The 16732-nt window shown below is 45.1% G+C and overlaps 1 protein-coding gene across 1 annotated transcript; it reads left to right on the top strand.

The window, feature by feature from the left end:
* Window positions 1–5134: 5134 nt before the first annotated feature.
* LOC139413445 (malate dehydrogenase, cytoplasmic-like) lies at window positions 5135–16503 on the top strand. The gene is made up of 10 exons (XM_071160860.1): window positions 5135–5338; window positions 6567–6668; window positions 7370–7466; window positions 9164–9339; window positions 13971–14093; window positions 14302–14400; window positions 14513–14590; window positions 14830–14943; window positions 15235–15324; window positions 15613–16503. Exons 1-10 carry the CDS (start codon window positions 5135–5137, stop codon window positions 15733–15735), a joined length of 1206 nt encoding a protein of 401 aa, XP_071016961.1. The 3' UTR covers window positions 15736–16503.
* The last annotated feature ends 229 nt before the right edge of the window (window positions 16504–16732 follow it).

Below are 16732 nucleotides of genomic sequence, written 5' to 3'. Positions count from 1 at the left end.
GGTTTCTTTGTAATGCCGCTGCTATAAAATCCCAGAGGCCCAAAAAACACACTCACAATGCCATACTCAAAAGCCACACTCACAATGATGCCTATTTTCTCAGATGTTCTCTGATAACACCCTTGATAGGCGCCCTACTTCAAAGATCCAATACATGATGCATTCCAATCCGATATCTTCTTGAGGCGCAGAGAATGCTCCTTCTATTCCATAGATACACAAAAAAAAAACGAAATAAGCTCACTTCTCGTTACTCTCATCGATGCCACCTCATCTGACACATCCACAATTTCTTATAGATACTTCAATCGGATCTCCCAGGTAACAACATCAACCCAAAACCCTTACCCTTACAAAACCCTAGCCCTTACTCAGAACGAGGATTGGATGTATACACTGAACAAATATAAACACAACATGCAACAAATTCTAAGATTTTACTGGGTCACAGTTCATATAAGGAAATCAGTCAATTGAAATAAATTCATTAGGCCCTAATCTATGGATTTCACATGACCGGGAATACAGATATGCATCTGTTGGTCACAGATACCTTTAAAAAAAGGTAGAGGCGTGGATCAGAAAACCAGTCAGTATCTGGTGTGACCACCATTTACCTCAACCTGCCTTTCTCTCACCGGACACTTCTGATCTCCAGCACCATGGGTACTCTTAAAGTTTACACACACAGCTTTTTCCACCGATACTACACATTGCTTTGTCTCATGTTCTCCTGCACACTTCTCACATCTAGGAATCTCCCTCCTACTAACTGCTGCAACATGATCATAAGCTCGGCACCTTAAACACTGTAAAAGGTTTGGGACAAAAGCTCTCACAGGATAACTGACACATTCTAACCTGACTTTGTTGGGTAAAGACTCTGCATCAAACTTAACAAGACAGACAGTGTCTTCTCTGTTTCACCACGCTCTCCACCGGGTCTGGGTCGCACGAAACCTCCGTTGATCCTCCTAAACACTTAACGCCACTCTAGGTATCACTCCTTTCAATGGTGCCTTGCTCCAGAGAGAAAAGCAATTCATAGTTATTGTAGTCGTGTGGTGTGGAGCGCCGCGCTCCTTCTGGACAGTAGAAACTCAAAAAATCTGCACATGTCCACTTTGAGTCATTTTCACCAACCCAACAGTCCCCAACCTCTTCTCTACCCAAAACTCTCACTCCCACTGGGACAAAATCATCTTTATCATCATTGGGACAAGGCTCGACCTCGGCCGTCCTCACCTCACCTGCCACCACAGGTAATTCATCCTTGCTCCCTACACTGGCCCTCTTTAAGCTTTCTATACTATACACACCACTCCTTTCAGTGTCGCGATCTCTCCTCTTCCTATGTCCTTCCACTACAGACCACTCAGATCCTTGACCCTCATCCTCCCGATCTATATAATCAGACCTGTCAGACATATTGATCTCATTCCAGCACATCTGTTGCTTCTCTAACTTCTCTCCATCACTTTGTCTGTGTGAGGCTCAAACTCAGCGGTCTTTACCGCACCTGCCACCGCAGTTAATTCATCCTCACTATCGCCACGATCAATTTCCTTCTGCAACTCTTTCAGAAGTTCTGTGTAATTCCCCATTCCAAATTCACTCAAAATATATTCTACTTTTCTCATTTTTTTCTGTCCTCCACCTTCATCAGGTCTTCCAGAAGGTTTGTGCATTTCCCCACTCCATATTTACTCAAATCAAATGTACTCATAATATTACTCATAATATGTTCCACTTTTCTCCTTTTTTCCTGTCCGCCATCTTATCGACAACGTTCCCTCCACAACACCCATGCACCTTTCTCTCTCTTATCACCTCAACCCCTTCTCTCCCTCGTCCTCTTCCCTCCCTCCTCATCTTCTCTCCCTCCTCCTCTTCCCTCCCTCCTCCTCTTCCCTCCCACCTCCTCTTCCCTCCCTCCTCCTCTTCCCTCCCTCCTCATCTTCTCTCCCTCCTCCTCTTCCCTCCCTCTTCATCTTCTCTCCCTCCTCCTCTTCCCTCCCTCCTCATCTTCCCTCCCTCCTCATCTTCTCTCCCTCCTCCTCTTCCCTCCCTCCTCATCTTCTCTCCCTCCTCCTCTTCCCTCCCTCCTCATCTTCCATCCCTCCTCCTCTTCCCTCCCTCCTCCTCTTCCCTCCCTCCTCATCTTCTCTCCCTCCTCCTCTTCCCTCCCTCCTCATCTTCCCTCCCTCAACCCCTTCTCTCCCTCCTCCTCATCTTCCCTCCCTCCTCATCTTCTCTCCCTCCTCCTCTTCCCTCCCTCCTCCTCTTCCATCCCTCCTCCTCTTCTCTCCCTCCTCCTCTTCCCTCCCTCCTCCTCTTCCCTCCCTCCTCCTCTTCTCTCCCTCCTCCTCTTCCATCCCTCCTCCTCTTCCCTCCCTCCTCCTCTTCCATCCCTCCTCCTCTTCCCTGCCTCCTCCTCTTCCCTCCCTCCTCCTCTTCCACCCCTCCTCCTCTTCTCTCCCTCCTCCTCTTCCCTCCCCCTCCACTTCCATCCCTCCTCCTCTTCCCTCCCTCCTGCTCTTCCCTCCCTCCTCCTCTTCCATCCCTCCTCCTCTTCCCTCCTCCTCTTCCCTCCCTCCTCCTCTTCCCTCCCTCCTCCTCTTCCCTCCCACCTCCTCTTCCCTCCCTCCTCCTCTTCTCTCCCTCCTCCTCTTCCCTCCCTCCTCCTCTTCCACCCCTCCTCCTCTTCCCTCCCTCCTCCTCTTCTCTCCCTCCTCCTCTTCCCTCCCCCTCCTCTTCCCTCCCTCCTCCTCTTCTCTCCCTCCTCCTCTTCCCTCCCCCTCCTCTTCCATCCCTCCTCCTCTTCCCTCCCTCCTGCTCTTCCCTCCCTCCTCCTCTTCCATCCCTCCTCCTCTTCCCTCCTCCTCTTCCCTCCCTCCTCCTCTTCCCTCCCTCCTCCTCTTCTCTCCCTCCTCCTCTTCCCTCCCTCCTTCTCTTCCATCCCTCCTCCTCTTCTCTCCCTCCTCCTCTTCCCTCCCTCCTCCTCTTCCCTCCCTCCTCCTCTTCCATCCCTCCTCCTCTTCCCTCCCTCCTCCTCTTCCATCCCTCCTCCTCTTCCCTGCCTCCTCCTCTTCCCTCCCTCCTCCTCTTCCACCCCTCCCCCTCTTCCCTCCCTCCTCCTCTTCTCTCCCTCCTCCTCTTCCCTCCCCCTCCTCTTCCATCCCTCCTCCTCTTCCCTCCCTCCTGCTCTTCCCTCCCTCCTCCTCTTCCATCCCTCCTCCTCTTCCCTCCTCCTCTTCCCTCCCTCCTCCTCTTCCATCCCTCCTCCTCTTCCCTCCTCCTCTTCCCTCCCTCCTCCTCTTCCCTCCCTCCTCCTCTTCCCTCCCTCCTCCTCTTCCCTCCCTCCCCATAGTCGTTGGTTGCTCCATTAATCACTAGATTACGTCATGACGTAGTAGTTTTTTAAAGGTTTGTTTTAGGCTTATGCTGTCCCTGTCTCTCATACAATGATACATTCTCAAAAGTAAAACTAAATAGCAGTAGTGTGTATTCATGGATGCCAAGGGAAGTCAGGCTTCCCCAAGAAATTGACCAAGAAATAATAATAATTTTTTAAAAAAGTATCTTTCATCTGTCTGTGTTTGATCATTTTCCTTAAATTTTAAAGACGCTGAATGTATCAGTCCAGGAAAAGCATCCGAGCGAGTGAAACAGTACCCCTCTGTCTCTGTATGTGTAGGCCATCTATCTGTCTCGTCAAAAAGAGTACCCTTAAAATATATATATATTTATAAAGCCAATCAGCGTTGAGGTAAACTGAGTAAGCTTGATTGTGCCCCTGAGTAGGCTAATGTTAACTAGCTGGCCTGGCACATCATTTCCCATGAAAGGAAGTTAGGCTAGCGTGCATTTGAGCCAGGTAGACAACACAAACTAAAAGCACGTACTGTATGACAGAGTCATGAAAGAGAGGAGGATGTTGAAATATTGAAGTTGAAATGATGCTGGAATAGTGGAGGGCAGCTCCTGTTGCAGTAACTCTCCGTGGTTCTAAATCCATAGCTGTTGAGTGGTCCAAAACGGTCAGAAACATTAACTTGCTTTACCATACTGTAGTAGGTCACGTAGCTGTTTGTTTGTGTACTTCACCATACAGAGGTTGCTCACTGGTTTTGTGATGAAACAAAGGTGTGGTTGTATTTATTCTGCCACTGTGTCTTCTTATTGTCTCGGCCTTTAGGCCTGTATATCAGAGTGGCAAGGGATATTAACTAACAGGTTATAGACAAAACAACACAATTATCACAACACAATTATCTTAATTACCACAACAGAATTATCTTAATTATCACAACACAATTATCTTAATTATAACAACACATGTAATACTGCTAAATGGAATGTTTGAAGGAGAACAAAATTGAACTAATTAAAAGCACAGAAAAAAACAGATTAAAGTATATAATTTAAAAAATATATATTTAGTTTTGCTTTTATTATTTATCCCTTGGAGAGATGTGGTGTCATTTAACAACAAAGGAACCGATTTAATCTATTAACTTTACTCGCTGCTGCGGAGGGGAGAGGACGGAGAGGCTGGAGAGGACATAGAGGTGGGAGAAGGGGCGCAAGTGACACACGCAGCAGCCGGCGGAGGCGCATAGCTGAACTCAGCCGAGCGGGCACACACACAAACAGGGAAGTAGCTAAATCATCAAAAAGTCGCTGGGGTAGCCTTAAAAAGTAGCTAAATTTGTCGCTATACTCTGTTACCAATAAAAGCCGCTAGAGGGGAATGAAAACTCTCTAAATCTAACAACAAAGTCGCTAAATTGGCATCACTTGCTCCGACAACTTTGGCTAGCAGCGGAGCTCTATAAAAAATATACATAAAAATGATAGCTTTACAACAGAAGTTAAAGTATCCTTATTTCAACTGAATAAATCAATCAAATACAAATATGCAAGAGACAGTTTGGGACTTTATGTAATTAGTAAATAAAAGGGGACTTTAAATGTTAGGACTGAGTAATGGGTAAAGTAGTTATGTATTCCCCTGTCAACCTCATTAACTTAAAAAATGTCAACGTACACAGCTGAAGCATACTGTACTGTCAAAGATGTGTATAACTAACCAGAGTACTGTACTGTCTTTGGTACTATCACAGATAGAACAATGAGAGTTAGTTATACAAATATTTGGTACCACTGTCTTTGGCTGAAGGATTTCCGACTACATTTCCCGAGAGCCACCAGCTTTGCGGCGCATGCCTATAAACGATTTACTGGCCACCTCGTGACCACTCTGATTTCAAGAAATAGGGGTGACCTCTTGTTGCTAGAACAGTGGGAGAATAGTCCAAGTTACCATACAAAGATGGTAAGTAACAAACAAAAAAGTTGTATTAACTTTGTTTACGGAACTTTAGCTTTACTGGAATGATAAATGCACACACCTGCTATAGTAGTACGCGACAGCGGGGTGGCGTTTCGTTCGCTTGTTGCCAGCAACCAACGCTTGCTTCTGCAAGTAATTTAGCTAACCTAATTTATACAGTAGCTAGTTAGCTACCGGTAACCAACTTTTGTATCAATTTAAACATGTTTGTAAAACGACGTTTGATTGTGATATGATGTTTAAAGACAAGTTGGAAGGAGTACATGCTCTAATTCCTTGTTGGCAATGTGCCAGTCAATTTGGCACATTCTAGTATAATCTCATTTCGACAGTTGTGTAGTATGCACATGTCTACATTTCTTTGACAAGGTCAAATTGGCAGAATGTGTTAATGTGGCCTAACGTTATCTAAGTAAGTTGTCTAATTATGGCATGCGACTTTCTCCCCAGCAAAATGCAATTGCTTGTTTTTGGACTCTACATTTGTGTGAAAGGGAAAAGGTTGAATTAATGGTGACAGTTTTCTACAGTATCTATAAATATCTCGTCTCAGATGGCTCGAGGAGTGAGTTCTATTTTTAATTTCACCGTGGCTTACCTCGTGAGTTAATAAATCCCCACTCCGACATTGTCCGGTCACGGATCCCATATGGAATATCATTGTTGAAGAGCGACAATTCTAAAACAGTTCTCTCTAGTATTGTCACTGACTGTCACTTTACGAGTGAACTCTTAGCCAATTCCTCAAAGGTATCCCACTCACCTCATTCCCATTTCATGTACACCTCATTTTTTTTACCTGACTGTTGACTGTTTTTCCTATACAAGCTCACTGATATTACATAACATTGATATTATTGTTAAACTTCCCAAATGGTTTCCCTAGCTGGATCATTTCCTCAAACTCCCAAGTAATGCCTGGTTCACCTCCAATATTTTAAAATGTGCCCCTGAAATTTCAGTGACGAGGACCAAAACATGTGTCAGTGCTTGGTTGTGTTCTTTTGTCAACAAATGGAAGAAAATGAACTGAAACGGGGACTTACTATCTGAACTTGTCCAAAAATAAATACACATTTGTATTCCATTGTGAATCATTTTACTATAGGTTTTTAGGCTAATTCACTCTGGATAAGTGTCTAAATCATCTATGTGTAATGTGCCCTAATGAATAGGATCCAGATCTGTGTTTCTGTGTCTTGTGTTGCAGTCTGCTGAACCTGTTCGTGTTCTGGTGACCGGCGCTGCTGGGCAGATTGCCTACTCCTTGTTGTTTGGCATCGCCAAGGGAGATGTGTTCGGCAAAGATCAGGTAGAGGGAAGGAAGAAGCTTTGGCTTGACTTGCATTACGTAACATCCCAGCTGATCCTGTTAGGGGTTGTCTATATTGTCTGAAATTACACCCTATTCCCCATATAGTCCACTACTTACCCTATTTGCTCTGGTCAAAATGAGTGCACAATATAGGGAATAGGGTGCCATGTCAGATACCTCCTGTGTCAGTTAAATAAAATATAAAATCATGACTGATGGGCAACATGCAGCATCACACACTACCCCTTCAGTCACACAACCTGCAAAGCTTCACTCAAGGCAGGGTAGTAGTAGCCACTAGTAGCCTAGTGGTTAAGAGCGTTGGACTAGTAACCGGAAGGTTGCAAGTTCACATCCCCGAGCTGACAAGGTACAAATCTGTCGTTCTGCCCCTGAACAGGCAGTTAACCCACTGTTCCTAGGCCGTCATTGAAAATAAGAATTTGTTCTTAACTGACTTGCCTAGTTAAATAAAGGTAAAATAAAAAAGGCTTTAGTGTCCTTGAATTGCCTGAAACAGAACCACTAGCATACAGCCTACTGGCAGGTACATAGACCTAACACTCCCTTCTAATAGTCATAACAAGCAGTGTTGTCAATGTAGTAATCATCATACAATCAGTTAGCAATCTACCAGCCTGTAAGTCAACGGAAAGATCATTTATCTACTCCTGTCATTTCATGGTCTCTCCTCTCAGCCAATCACCCTGATCTTGCTGGACATCACCCCCATGTTGCCAGTCCTGGATGGCGTGGTCATGGAGCTGCAGGACTGTGCCCTCCCACTCCTCAGAGGTAAATCATGGGGCAGACAACACTCACTGTGTGAGTGACGTTGACGTGGCTTTGCTTTAGTTGTGAGGCACCAGTAGTATCTCCATCTCCATTGTGACTGGTATTTCTCTGTTGTCAATGGTGGTGTCCTTGCTTTGTTCTCACCTCGGCTGTGAGGCCCCAGTATTAACGCTCAGGGCTGCAAAGACAATGTTCTCTCTGTGTATGGTGTGTTGCAAAGACAATTTTCAATGTGGGGTGGGGGATGTCTATAGTGTGGTGACCCTGTGTCCCAACCAGATCTGGGTTCAAGCACTATTTAAATTCTTTCAAATATTTTTAAGGTGTTTGCCAGATCGGTGGGATTTTCAGAATTGCCAGAATCTCGCAGTATCCCTTTAAAGCAGTTAACTGGCAACAGTCTATGTCCCACAGACAACAGTAGCAGAACAAAGGGATCAATACAGGGTTTGCTAAAACTAACTGTAAAAGCAAATACGGTGTGACTGAGCTGATGAGAATGTAAGGTGTTGTGACAAAATGGGGATTGAAACAGGGAAAACCACACAGACAATGTACAGGAGAATGGGATGGGGAAACCACACAGACAATGTACAGGAGAATGGGATGGGGAAACCACACAGACAATGTACAGGAGAATGGGATGGGGGAAACCACACTGACAATGTGATGGGTAAAACAAACCCAAGCCTTTGTTTCTCCATAGAGGCCACTTTCATTGTCAAGAGATCATGTCTGAAACATTGTGCTTGAAGGACTGAGCCTAATAAAGCACTCCTTAAAAACAACTTCCTGCTGTCCTCGATGATAATCACCCCCCCCCTTTTTGTTTCTATTTTTGCCTAAAATGACATTCTCAAATCTAACTGCCTGTAGCTCAGGACCTGAAGCAAGGATATGCATATTCTTGATACCATTTGAAAGGAAATACTTTGACGTTTGTGGAAATGTCAAAATAATGTAGGAGAATATAACACATTAGATTTGGTTAAAGACAATACAAAGAAAAAAAAACATGCTGTTTTTGTACCATCTTTGAAATGCAAGACAAAGGCCATGTTTTATTCCAGCTCAGGTGCAATTTAGATTTTGGCCACTAGATGGCAGCGGTGTATGTGACGTTTTAGACTGATCCAATGAACATTGCATTGCTGGTCAAAATGTTGTATCAAGACTGCCCAAATGTGCCTAATTGGTTTATTAATACATTTAAGTTCATAACTGTGTGCTCTCCTCAAACAATAGCATGGTATTATTTCAGTAAAAGCTACTGTAAATTGAACAGTGCAGTTAGCGATTAACAAGATTTGAAGTTTTCTGCAAATATCAGATATGTCTGTCCTGGGAAATGTTCTTGTTACTTACAACCTCAGGCTAATCACATTAGCCTATGTTAGCTCAACCGTCCTGTAAGGGACCCACCGAGCCTGTAGAGATTAATTAGACAACACTATAGTAAAACCTTAAACGATTAAGTGGTCTTTATTATCCAGTTTTTTCCTTCTGTTTGTTGGTCGTCCATGTGCTGCCCGTTGAACCAACCCTGGTCTGTTGTATTTTTGATTCGTCTAGAGGTCATTCCCACAAACAAGGAAAGAAACCTACAAGTGTCTTATAGTCCCTCCCTTTTCATGCTTATTTTTTCTGACTACTTGATACTGACTGAACAAGCCCCTGTTTATTCCATCTGTTTTCAGAGGTCATCCCCACGGACAAGGAGGAGGTTGCCTTTAAGGACCTGGACGCTGCTATCCTGGTGGGCTCCATGCCCAGGAGAGAAGGTATGGAGAGGAAGGATCTGCTCAAGGCTAACGTGGCCATCTTCAAGAGCCAGGGTGCCGCGCTGGAGAAGTATGCCAAGAAAACTGTCAAGGTGAGATAATAGCCAGAGTCCAACAGACAGGGTTTGTTGTCTGTGTGGGGTGTCTGGTCACTGTCAATGTGTCCCTAAATGTCAATGCAGACTTAGCTGTCTGTCAACACTAGCAGGTACCCTGTGTTTGTGGTATAGTGTAAGCCATGTGTCCTTAGACATAGAGAGGACTCGTGATGCTGCACCTCAGAGCTGTTGAAATTCAGTTCATGTGTTGGGCTCTTAATTCCTATGGAAAGACTGGCCTTGAATGCTGTGTGTGTGTGCATTGTTTGTGGGTTTGTTTTGTGAGCGTGTGTTTTGATTTAAAAAAATCAAACTGCCTGCCTGTCTTAACAGACCAGATAGAGGTGGGTTAGTGTTTCGGTCTGAAAGCTTAACATTGTAATCACCCTGGCTGGGTTCCATCCCAGGAGTTGGTCCACTTCTGTCTAGAAGCCTCATATTGTATCCACCCTGGCTGGGTTCCATCCCAGGAGTTGGTCCACTTCTGTCTAGAAGCCTCATATTGTATCCACCCTGGCTGGGTTCCATCCCAGGAGTTGGTCCACTTCTGTCTAGAAGCCTCATATTGTATCCACCCTGGCTGGGTTCCATCCCAGGAGTTGGTCCACTTCTGTCTAGAAGCCTCATATTGTATCCACCCTGGCTGGGTTCCATCCCAGGAGTTGGTCCACTTCTGTCTAGAAGCCTCTCATTGTATCCACCCTGGCTGGGTTCCATCCCAGGAGTTGGTCCACTTCTGTCTAGAAGCCTCTCATTGTATCCACCCTGGCTGGGTTCCATCCCAGCAGTCAAGGGAGACATTCTGATTCTCTCCTGCTCCCCAAGTGTGCACTTGGACACTCCCCTTCATGGATTTACAAAATAAATGGAGTGGTGTGAGGAAATGGTGGAAACTATAGAATTATGAGTCATTTTAATAGTAGAGAGTAGGAACTCCGCCAAGTACTGGAATGTCCCGACTAGTGCCAGACGAACTGTGGGTGTGTTGTGAGGAGGCCTTTTGGCCTCGGGCACTGATCTAGCAACAGGTGTTGGGCTGTCACCCTGACGAGTGTGACTGCTTGTGTGTGTGCTGGCACTTGTCCTGCACACTTGTCATTTCTTCCCCAAGTGACCTTGTTGCAAAAATTGTACTTGTCTTCAGGCAGTGTGCAAGGCTGAAGCTGCCATGATAGAACGTCTTCAACCTTACACGCTGCCTGACTGTCTAGCATGGCGTCTTCAACCTTACACGCTGCCTGACTGTCTAGCATGGCGTCTTCAACCTTACACGCTGCCTGACTGTCTAGCATGGCGTCTTCAACCTTACACGCTGCCTGACTGTCTAGCATGGTATTTTCAACCTTACACTCTGCCTGACTGACTGTCTAGCATGGCGTCTTCAACCTTACACTCTGCCTGACTGACTGTCTAGCATGGCGTCTTCAACCTTACTCTGCCTGACTGACTGTCTAGCATGGTGTCTTCAACCTTACACTCTGCCTGACTGTCTAGCATGGCGTCTTCAACCTTGCACTCTGCCTGACTGTCTAGCATGGCTTCAACCTTACACTCTGCCTGACTGTCTATCATGGCGTCTTCAACCTTACACTCTGTCTAGCATGGCGTCTTCAACCTCACACTCTGCCTGCCTGACTGTCTAGCATGGCGTCTTCTACATTACACGCTGCCTGACTGTCTAGCATGGCGTCTTCAACCTTACACTCTGCCTGACTGTCTAGCATGGTGTCTTCAACCTTACACTCTGCCTGACTGTCTAGCATGGCGTCTTCAACCTTACACTCTGCCTGACTGTCTAGCATGGTGTTTTCAACCTTACACTCTGCCTGACTGTCTAGCATGGCTTCTTCAACCTTACACTCTGCCTGACTGTCTAGCATGGCTTCTTCAACCTTACACTCTGCCTGACTGTCTAGCATGGTGTTTTCAACCTCACACTCTGCCTGACTGTCTAGCATGGCGTCTTCAACCTTACACTCTGCCTGACTGTCTAGCATGGCGTCTTCAACCTCACACTCTGCCTGACTGTCTAGCATGGCGTCTTCAACCTTACACTCTGCCTGACTGTCTAGCATGGCGTCTTCAACCTTACACTCTGCCTGACTGTCTAGCATGGCGTCTTCAACCTTACACTCTGCCTGACTGTCTAGCATGGCGTCTTCAACCTTACACTCTGCCTGACTGTCTAGCATGGCGTCTTCAACCTTACACTCTGCCTGACTGTCTAGCATGGTGTTTTCAACCTTACACTCTGCCTGACTGTCTAGCATGGTGTTTTCAACCTTACACTCTGCCTGACTGTCTAGCATGGCGTCTTCAACCTTACACTCTGCCTGACTGTCTAGCATGGCGTCTTCAACCTCACACTCTGCCTGACTGTCTAGCATGGCGTCTTCAACCTTACACTCTGCCTGACTGTCTAGCATGGCGTCTTCAACCTTACACTCTGCCTGACTGTCTAGCATGGCGTCTTCAACCTTACACTCTGCCTGACTGTCTAGCATGGCGTCTTCAACCTTACACTCTGCCTGACTGTCTAGCATGGCGTCTTCAACCTTACACTCTGCCTGACTGTCTAGCATGGCGTCTTCAACCTTACACTCTGCCTGACTGTCTAGCATGGCGTCTTCAACCTTACACTCTGCCTGACTGTCTAGCATGGTGTTTTCAACCTTGCCCGTCAGGCAGCGAGGCTTTGGGATTTTCCCTCTACACAGGTGGCTCCAGTTTCAAGTAACTTTAAAATATATTTTTACTACATGGTAATCAGACACTGCAATACATGGCTATATTACATTGTTAATGGACAAAACATTTAAGTTGGACTAAAAGTGCAAACTATGACTGTACATTTTATTACATAACAATGTATAGATCTTTTTTTATTTAACCAGGTAGGCCAGTTGAGAACAAGTTCTCATTTACAACTGCGACCTGGCCAAGATAAAGCAAAGCAGTGTGAACAGACAACAACAGAGTTACACATGGAGTAAACAATAAACAAGCCAATAACGTAGTAGAAAAAAAATAATCTATATACAGTGTTTGCAAAAGGCATGAGGAGGTAAGGCAATAAATAGGCCACAGGAGTGAATAATTACAATTTGGCTGATAAACACTGGAGTGATAAATGATCAGATGAACATGTGCAGGTAGAGATACTGGTGTGCAAAAGAGCAGAGAAGTAAATAAAATAAAAACAGTTTGGGGATGAGGTAGGTAGATTGGGTGGGCTATATACCGATGGACTAATCGCATGGTATGACCTCTTAGTCTCACGTTGCCTTCAACGTCTCATCACTCTGCTGTTAACTATTAGGGATAGCCTGGCCAACAGCCAGTGACATTGCAGAGCGCCAAATTCAAAAACAGAAAGTGTTATACATCGGCTTAAAGAGAAACTTCTTGTTAATCCAACCACCATGTCAGATTTCAAAAAGACTTTACGGCGAAAGCAAACCATGCGATTATCTGAGGACAGCGCCCAGCACACAACATTACAAACAGTAACCAGCCAAGTAGAGGAGGAACAAAAGTCAGAAATAGCGATAAAATTAATCACTTACCTTTTTGATCTTCACATGGTTGCACTCACAAGTCCCTCTTCATGTCCATAAACCTCTGTTTTGTTCAGTAATCCATTGGTACAAAGCGCCGTCACAGCAGGAAGACAATCAAAAGTACCATAAAAGCTTGAATGTCAAACGATGTTAATAATCGTCTGTTTTTGTCATAAATAATCCATATTTCAACCGGACAAAAGCTTTTTCAATAGAAAAGGAAAAACAAGAAAGGTGCACTCCCGGTCACGCGCAGGACACATCTCTGGAAATGTCCACTGTCCTCATTGAAAGGGGTGTTTCTCCCTTATTTTTCACAGTAAAAGCCTGAAACGATGCTTAAAGACTGGTCACATGTTGAGGAAGCCATAGATTGTGAACTGGGTCGTAAGTCTTTTATATGGTGGATAGGATTTCAATGGGAAAAACAGCCATTTCAATATAATAGCATTTCCTGGATGGATTTTCCTCAGGTTTTCGCCTGCCATATCAGTTCTGTTATACTCACAGACATTTTATTTTAACAGTTTTGGAAACCGTAGCGTTTTCTATCCAATACTACCATGCATATCCTACCTTCTGGGCCTGAGTAACAGGCAGTTTACATAGGGCACCTTGTTCATTCAAACTACTCCATACTGCCCCCGTTCCCAGAAAGGTTAAGTTAAAATGCGTAGTGCATCTCAATCTGCCTATGGCAGTCTTCCCCATCTGCAGTCATGTTTCAGACCATGAGACACTCTGAAAATAAGTCTTCTCACAAACTGCTGTAGCATCCAAACTGTTTGGAAACTCTCCGATGAGACTCGCAGGAACATGATGGGTGGTCTCAGTTTTGTTCTACAAGCCCCACAAGCCTGATGGGACTCGTCCTGTACCGTATCTGAACCGTTTGGGCTACAAACTGACCTCAGTGGAAAGGGGAGATTCTCCCCATCACCATGGTGTTTTCTGTCTTGCTCTCTGTGTGTGTGTGGTGTGTGTGGTGTACGACTGTGTGTGTGGTGTACGACTGTGTGTGGTGTACGACTGTTTCATAACATGGCCTCTCCTTGTCTCCGTCAGGTCCTGGTGGTAGGTAACCCAGCCAACACCAACTGTCTGATCGCAGCCAAGTCTGCCCCGTCCATCCCCAAAGAGAACTTCTCCTGCCTGACCCGTCTGGACCACAACCGAGCCCGTTCTCAGGTACCTGTGTGGAGAAGTGGGCTTTGTTCCCTTGAACCCCTTGAATGAATAGTTACTCCAATCCCTGATGATGACTGAGTCTGTCTGTACTTGAACTGTAGTGGGTTTTTTTTTAAAGTTTCATTGGGGGACAAATAAAGTGTGTGGATTATCTTAATAGAGGGTAATATCATCCTTACACAGCTCTCTTGCCTCCCTCCCCCACCAGGTTGCGATGCGCTGCGGCGTGCCAGCCACCCAGGTAAAGAACGTGATCATCTGGGGCAACCATTCGTCCACCCAGTACCCAGACGTTCACCACTGCAAGGTAATGTATCATTTATCACAATGTTATGAAGTATTAGTATTCACTACTGCAAGGCATTACACTATGTGTAATATTATTTAACAATGTGTCATTGTTATTTTACTACACCAAGGTCAACATGGCGGGCAGCGACCTGGCCTGCTTCGACGTTGTTAAGGACGATGACTGGCTCAAAGGGGCCTTCATTTCTGTGAGTTTACTCTACTGTGAAACAAATGTTAATCTGGCTGTGTGAACTTTAACCCCCCCCCCCTTCTCATTGGAGATGGTCCAAGGGAAAGTGACCTCTGACCTTCTCCATGTGTTTTGATAAGGGGAGAGGAATCCTGGAAAGATGAATTGAGACGGCTGAAGAAGACTATTGGAGTAGGGATGAGACATTTTGTAAGGCATCGCTCTTCCTCCCTCTCCTCTTCCCCCCCCTCTCAGACAGTGCAGCAGAGGGGTGCTGCGGTTATCGCGGCCAGGAAGCTGTCCAGTGCCATGTCTGCAGCCAAGGCTATCTGTGATCACATGAGGGACATCTGGTCAGGCACTCCTGAGGTCAGCTAAGTGGGACAATTCTGTGGCTTTAAGATACAGATTTAGCATTAGTTTACCCTACCCAAATCTTCATTGTAACCATTAAGGCTATTTTTAATAACTCCTAATCTATAGGGCACTCTACTGTTTAAAGTAAGGATGAATCTCAATTCTTCACCCTTCTCCCAGAATGTGCACTCCCACAATTCCAGACAGGCTCCTGAATGGCTCCTGAACGCAGTGTGGAGCAGCCTGTCTTTGGGTTAATGGCTCCTGAATGCAGCCCTAACCTCGGACCTCTTGTGTTTGCAGGGAGAGTTTGTCTCCATGGGTGTCTACTCCAGCAGTAACTCCTATGGTGTCGCTGAAGACCTCATCTACTCATTCCCTGTTCACATCAAGGTGAGACAGATCCATGACTCTCTACTCTCTATACTAAGGCTGTGTTTACATTGGCAGCACAATTCTGATCTTTTGCCCAATTATTGGCGAAAGATCTTATCTGATTGGGCGAAAGATCAGAATTGTGCTCTAAGATCAGCTGTCATCACCTTCTTAACCAGAGAGCTCTGCTTCTATTGACTATAAACAGGTGCTGTAGTCTACGACCAACTACCAATTGCAGTGGGAAGTTGATCACTTTGGCCTATTATTCAATATACATTATTCTCCTGTCTTTGTTATCCTCAGGACAAGCAGTGGAAGATTGTGGACGGGTTGGCCATCAACGACTTCTCCCGAGGCAAGATGGACGCCACGGCAGCCGAGCTGGTGGAGGAGAGGGACACCGCTGTCACCTTCCTCAGCGCTTGACTACGCTCCCAGCCACGGCAACCAACCCGGCAACAGCACTTGGACGCAGAACCCACACCTCCAGACTCACGTCTGTGATGCTGCATTCACGTGCTACTCAGAATTTAGGAAACTCTGGAATATCCAACTTGGATGTTCCATATGAACGGTTTAACGTCATGTTTTACAGCAAAAAAAAAAAATGTTAGACCTGAGTTTCTGGTCATTCTGATAGCACATGAACATGGCATGATGCACTCACTGCTGCAGCTCTGTGTCCAAAACATTAATGTTACACACTTCTGAACAGGTTATCCCTGTTTGGATGGTTACCATGCTTACCATGGAATGGAGAATTGTTATGGGTAGTTGATGCACTAGTAGTTACTATGACGATCATTGTTCAACTGTTAAATTGTTGCTCAGTCAGAAGAATAAAATCAGCAAACAATGTATAGTCCTTATAGTGTTTCTAGATTTAACTTAATATTTTTGTGAAACAACTCTTGGTTAAATTAATATTTACCCTCATCTTTTTGTTTTGTTTACTATTTGGCATTTTCCCATTTTGATATTTGACAATCTGAATGTGATCACCACCTGTAATCCTACTATTTATAATCGTAGCAGGTGGTTATGGCATAGTCATGCCACTAGGGGGTAGCACATTCTAATCTGTAAAACCCAGGACAGTAAAGTGTATCAATGGTTAATTATGTTTCAAACCTCTGGATATTATCTCCCTGGACTCACTCCTGACGAAACAATAAAACATTTATCCTCAACTGATTCAGTAAATTTCCCCATTTCTGCACAAATCAACATTTTATTAGTCCTATGAATAGTGTAGCTAGCCACAGTATAATGACGTGCTAGCTTGCCAGCTCTCCTTTCAACAGTGCAGCATCTATTATAAACTATATTTAGTAAAACAAATATTAAGATTAGCCGGAGGGAGTGTGATCCATAATGTTAAATTATATATAGTTTACACCCAGAATGTCCTCTATCAGATTTT

This window comes from Oncorhynchus clarkii, chromosome 1, assembly GCF_045791955.1.
Source record: "Oncorhynchus clarkii lewisi isolate Uvic-CL-2024 chromosome 1, UVic_Ocla_1.0, whole genome shotgun sequence".
Classification (NCBI taxonomy): Eukaryota; Metazoa; Chordata; class Actinopteri; order Salmoniformes; family Salmonidae; genus Oncorhynchus; species Oncorhynchus clarkii.
Note: the sequence above shows the minus strand (reverse complement) of the source record. Positions and strands in the feature narration are given on the sequence as shown.

Bases quoted from the DNA above. Each gene is read 5' to 3' on its own strand.
- LOC139413445 (XM_071160860.1), top strand. From the start codon at position 5,135: ATGAGAGTTAGTTATACAAATATTTGGTACCACTGTCTTTGGCTGAAG. The intron at 9,340-13,970 runs GTGAGATAATAG...TGTCTCCGTCAG, and splicing joins ATGCCAAGAAAACTGTCAAG to GTCCTGGTGGTAGGTAACCC. The intron at 14,401-14,512 runs GTAATGTATCAT...TACTACACCAAG, and splicing joins CAGACGTTCACCACTGCAAG to GTCAACATGGCGGGCAGCGA.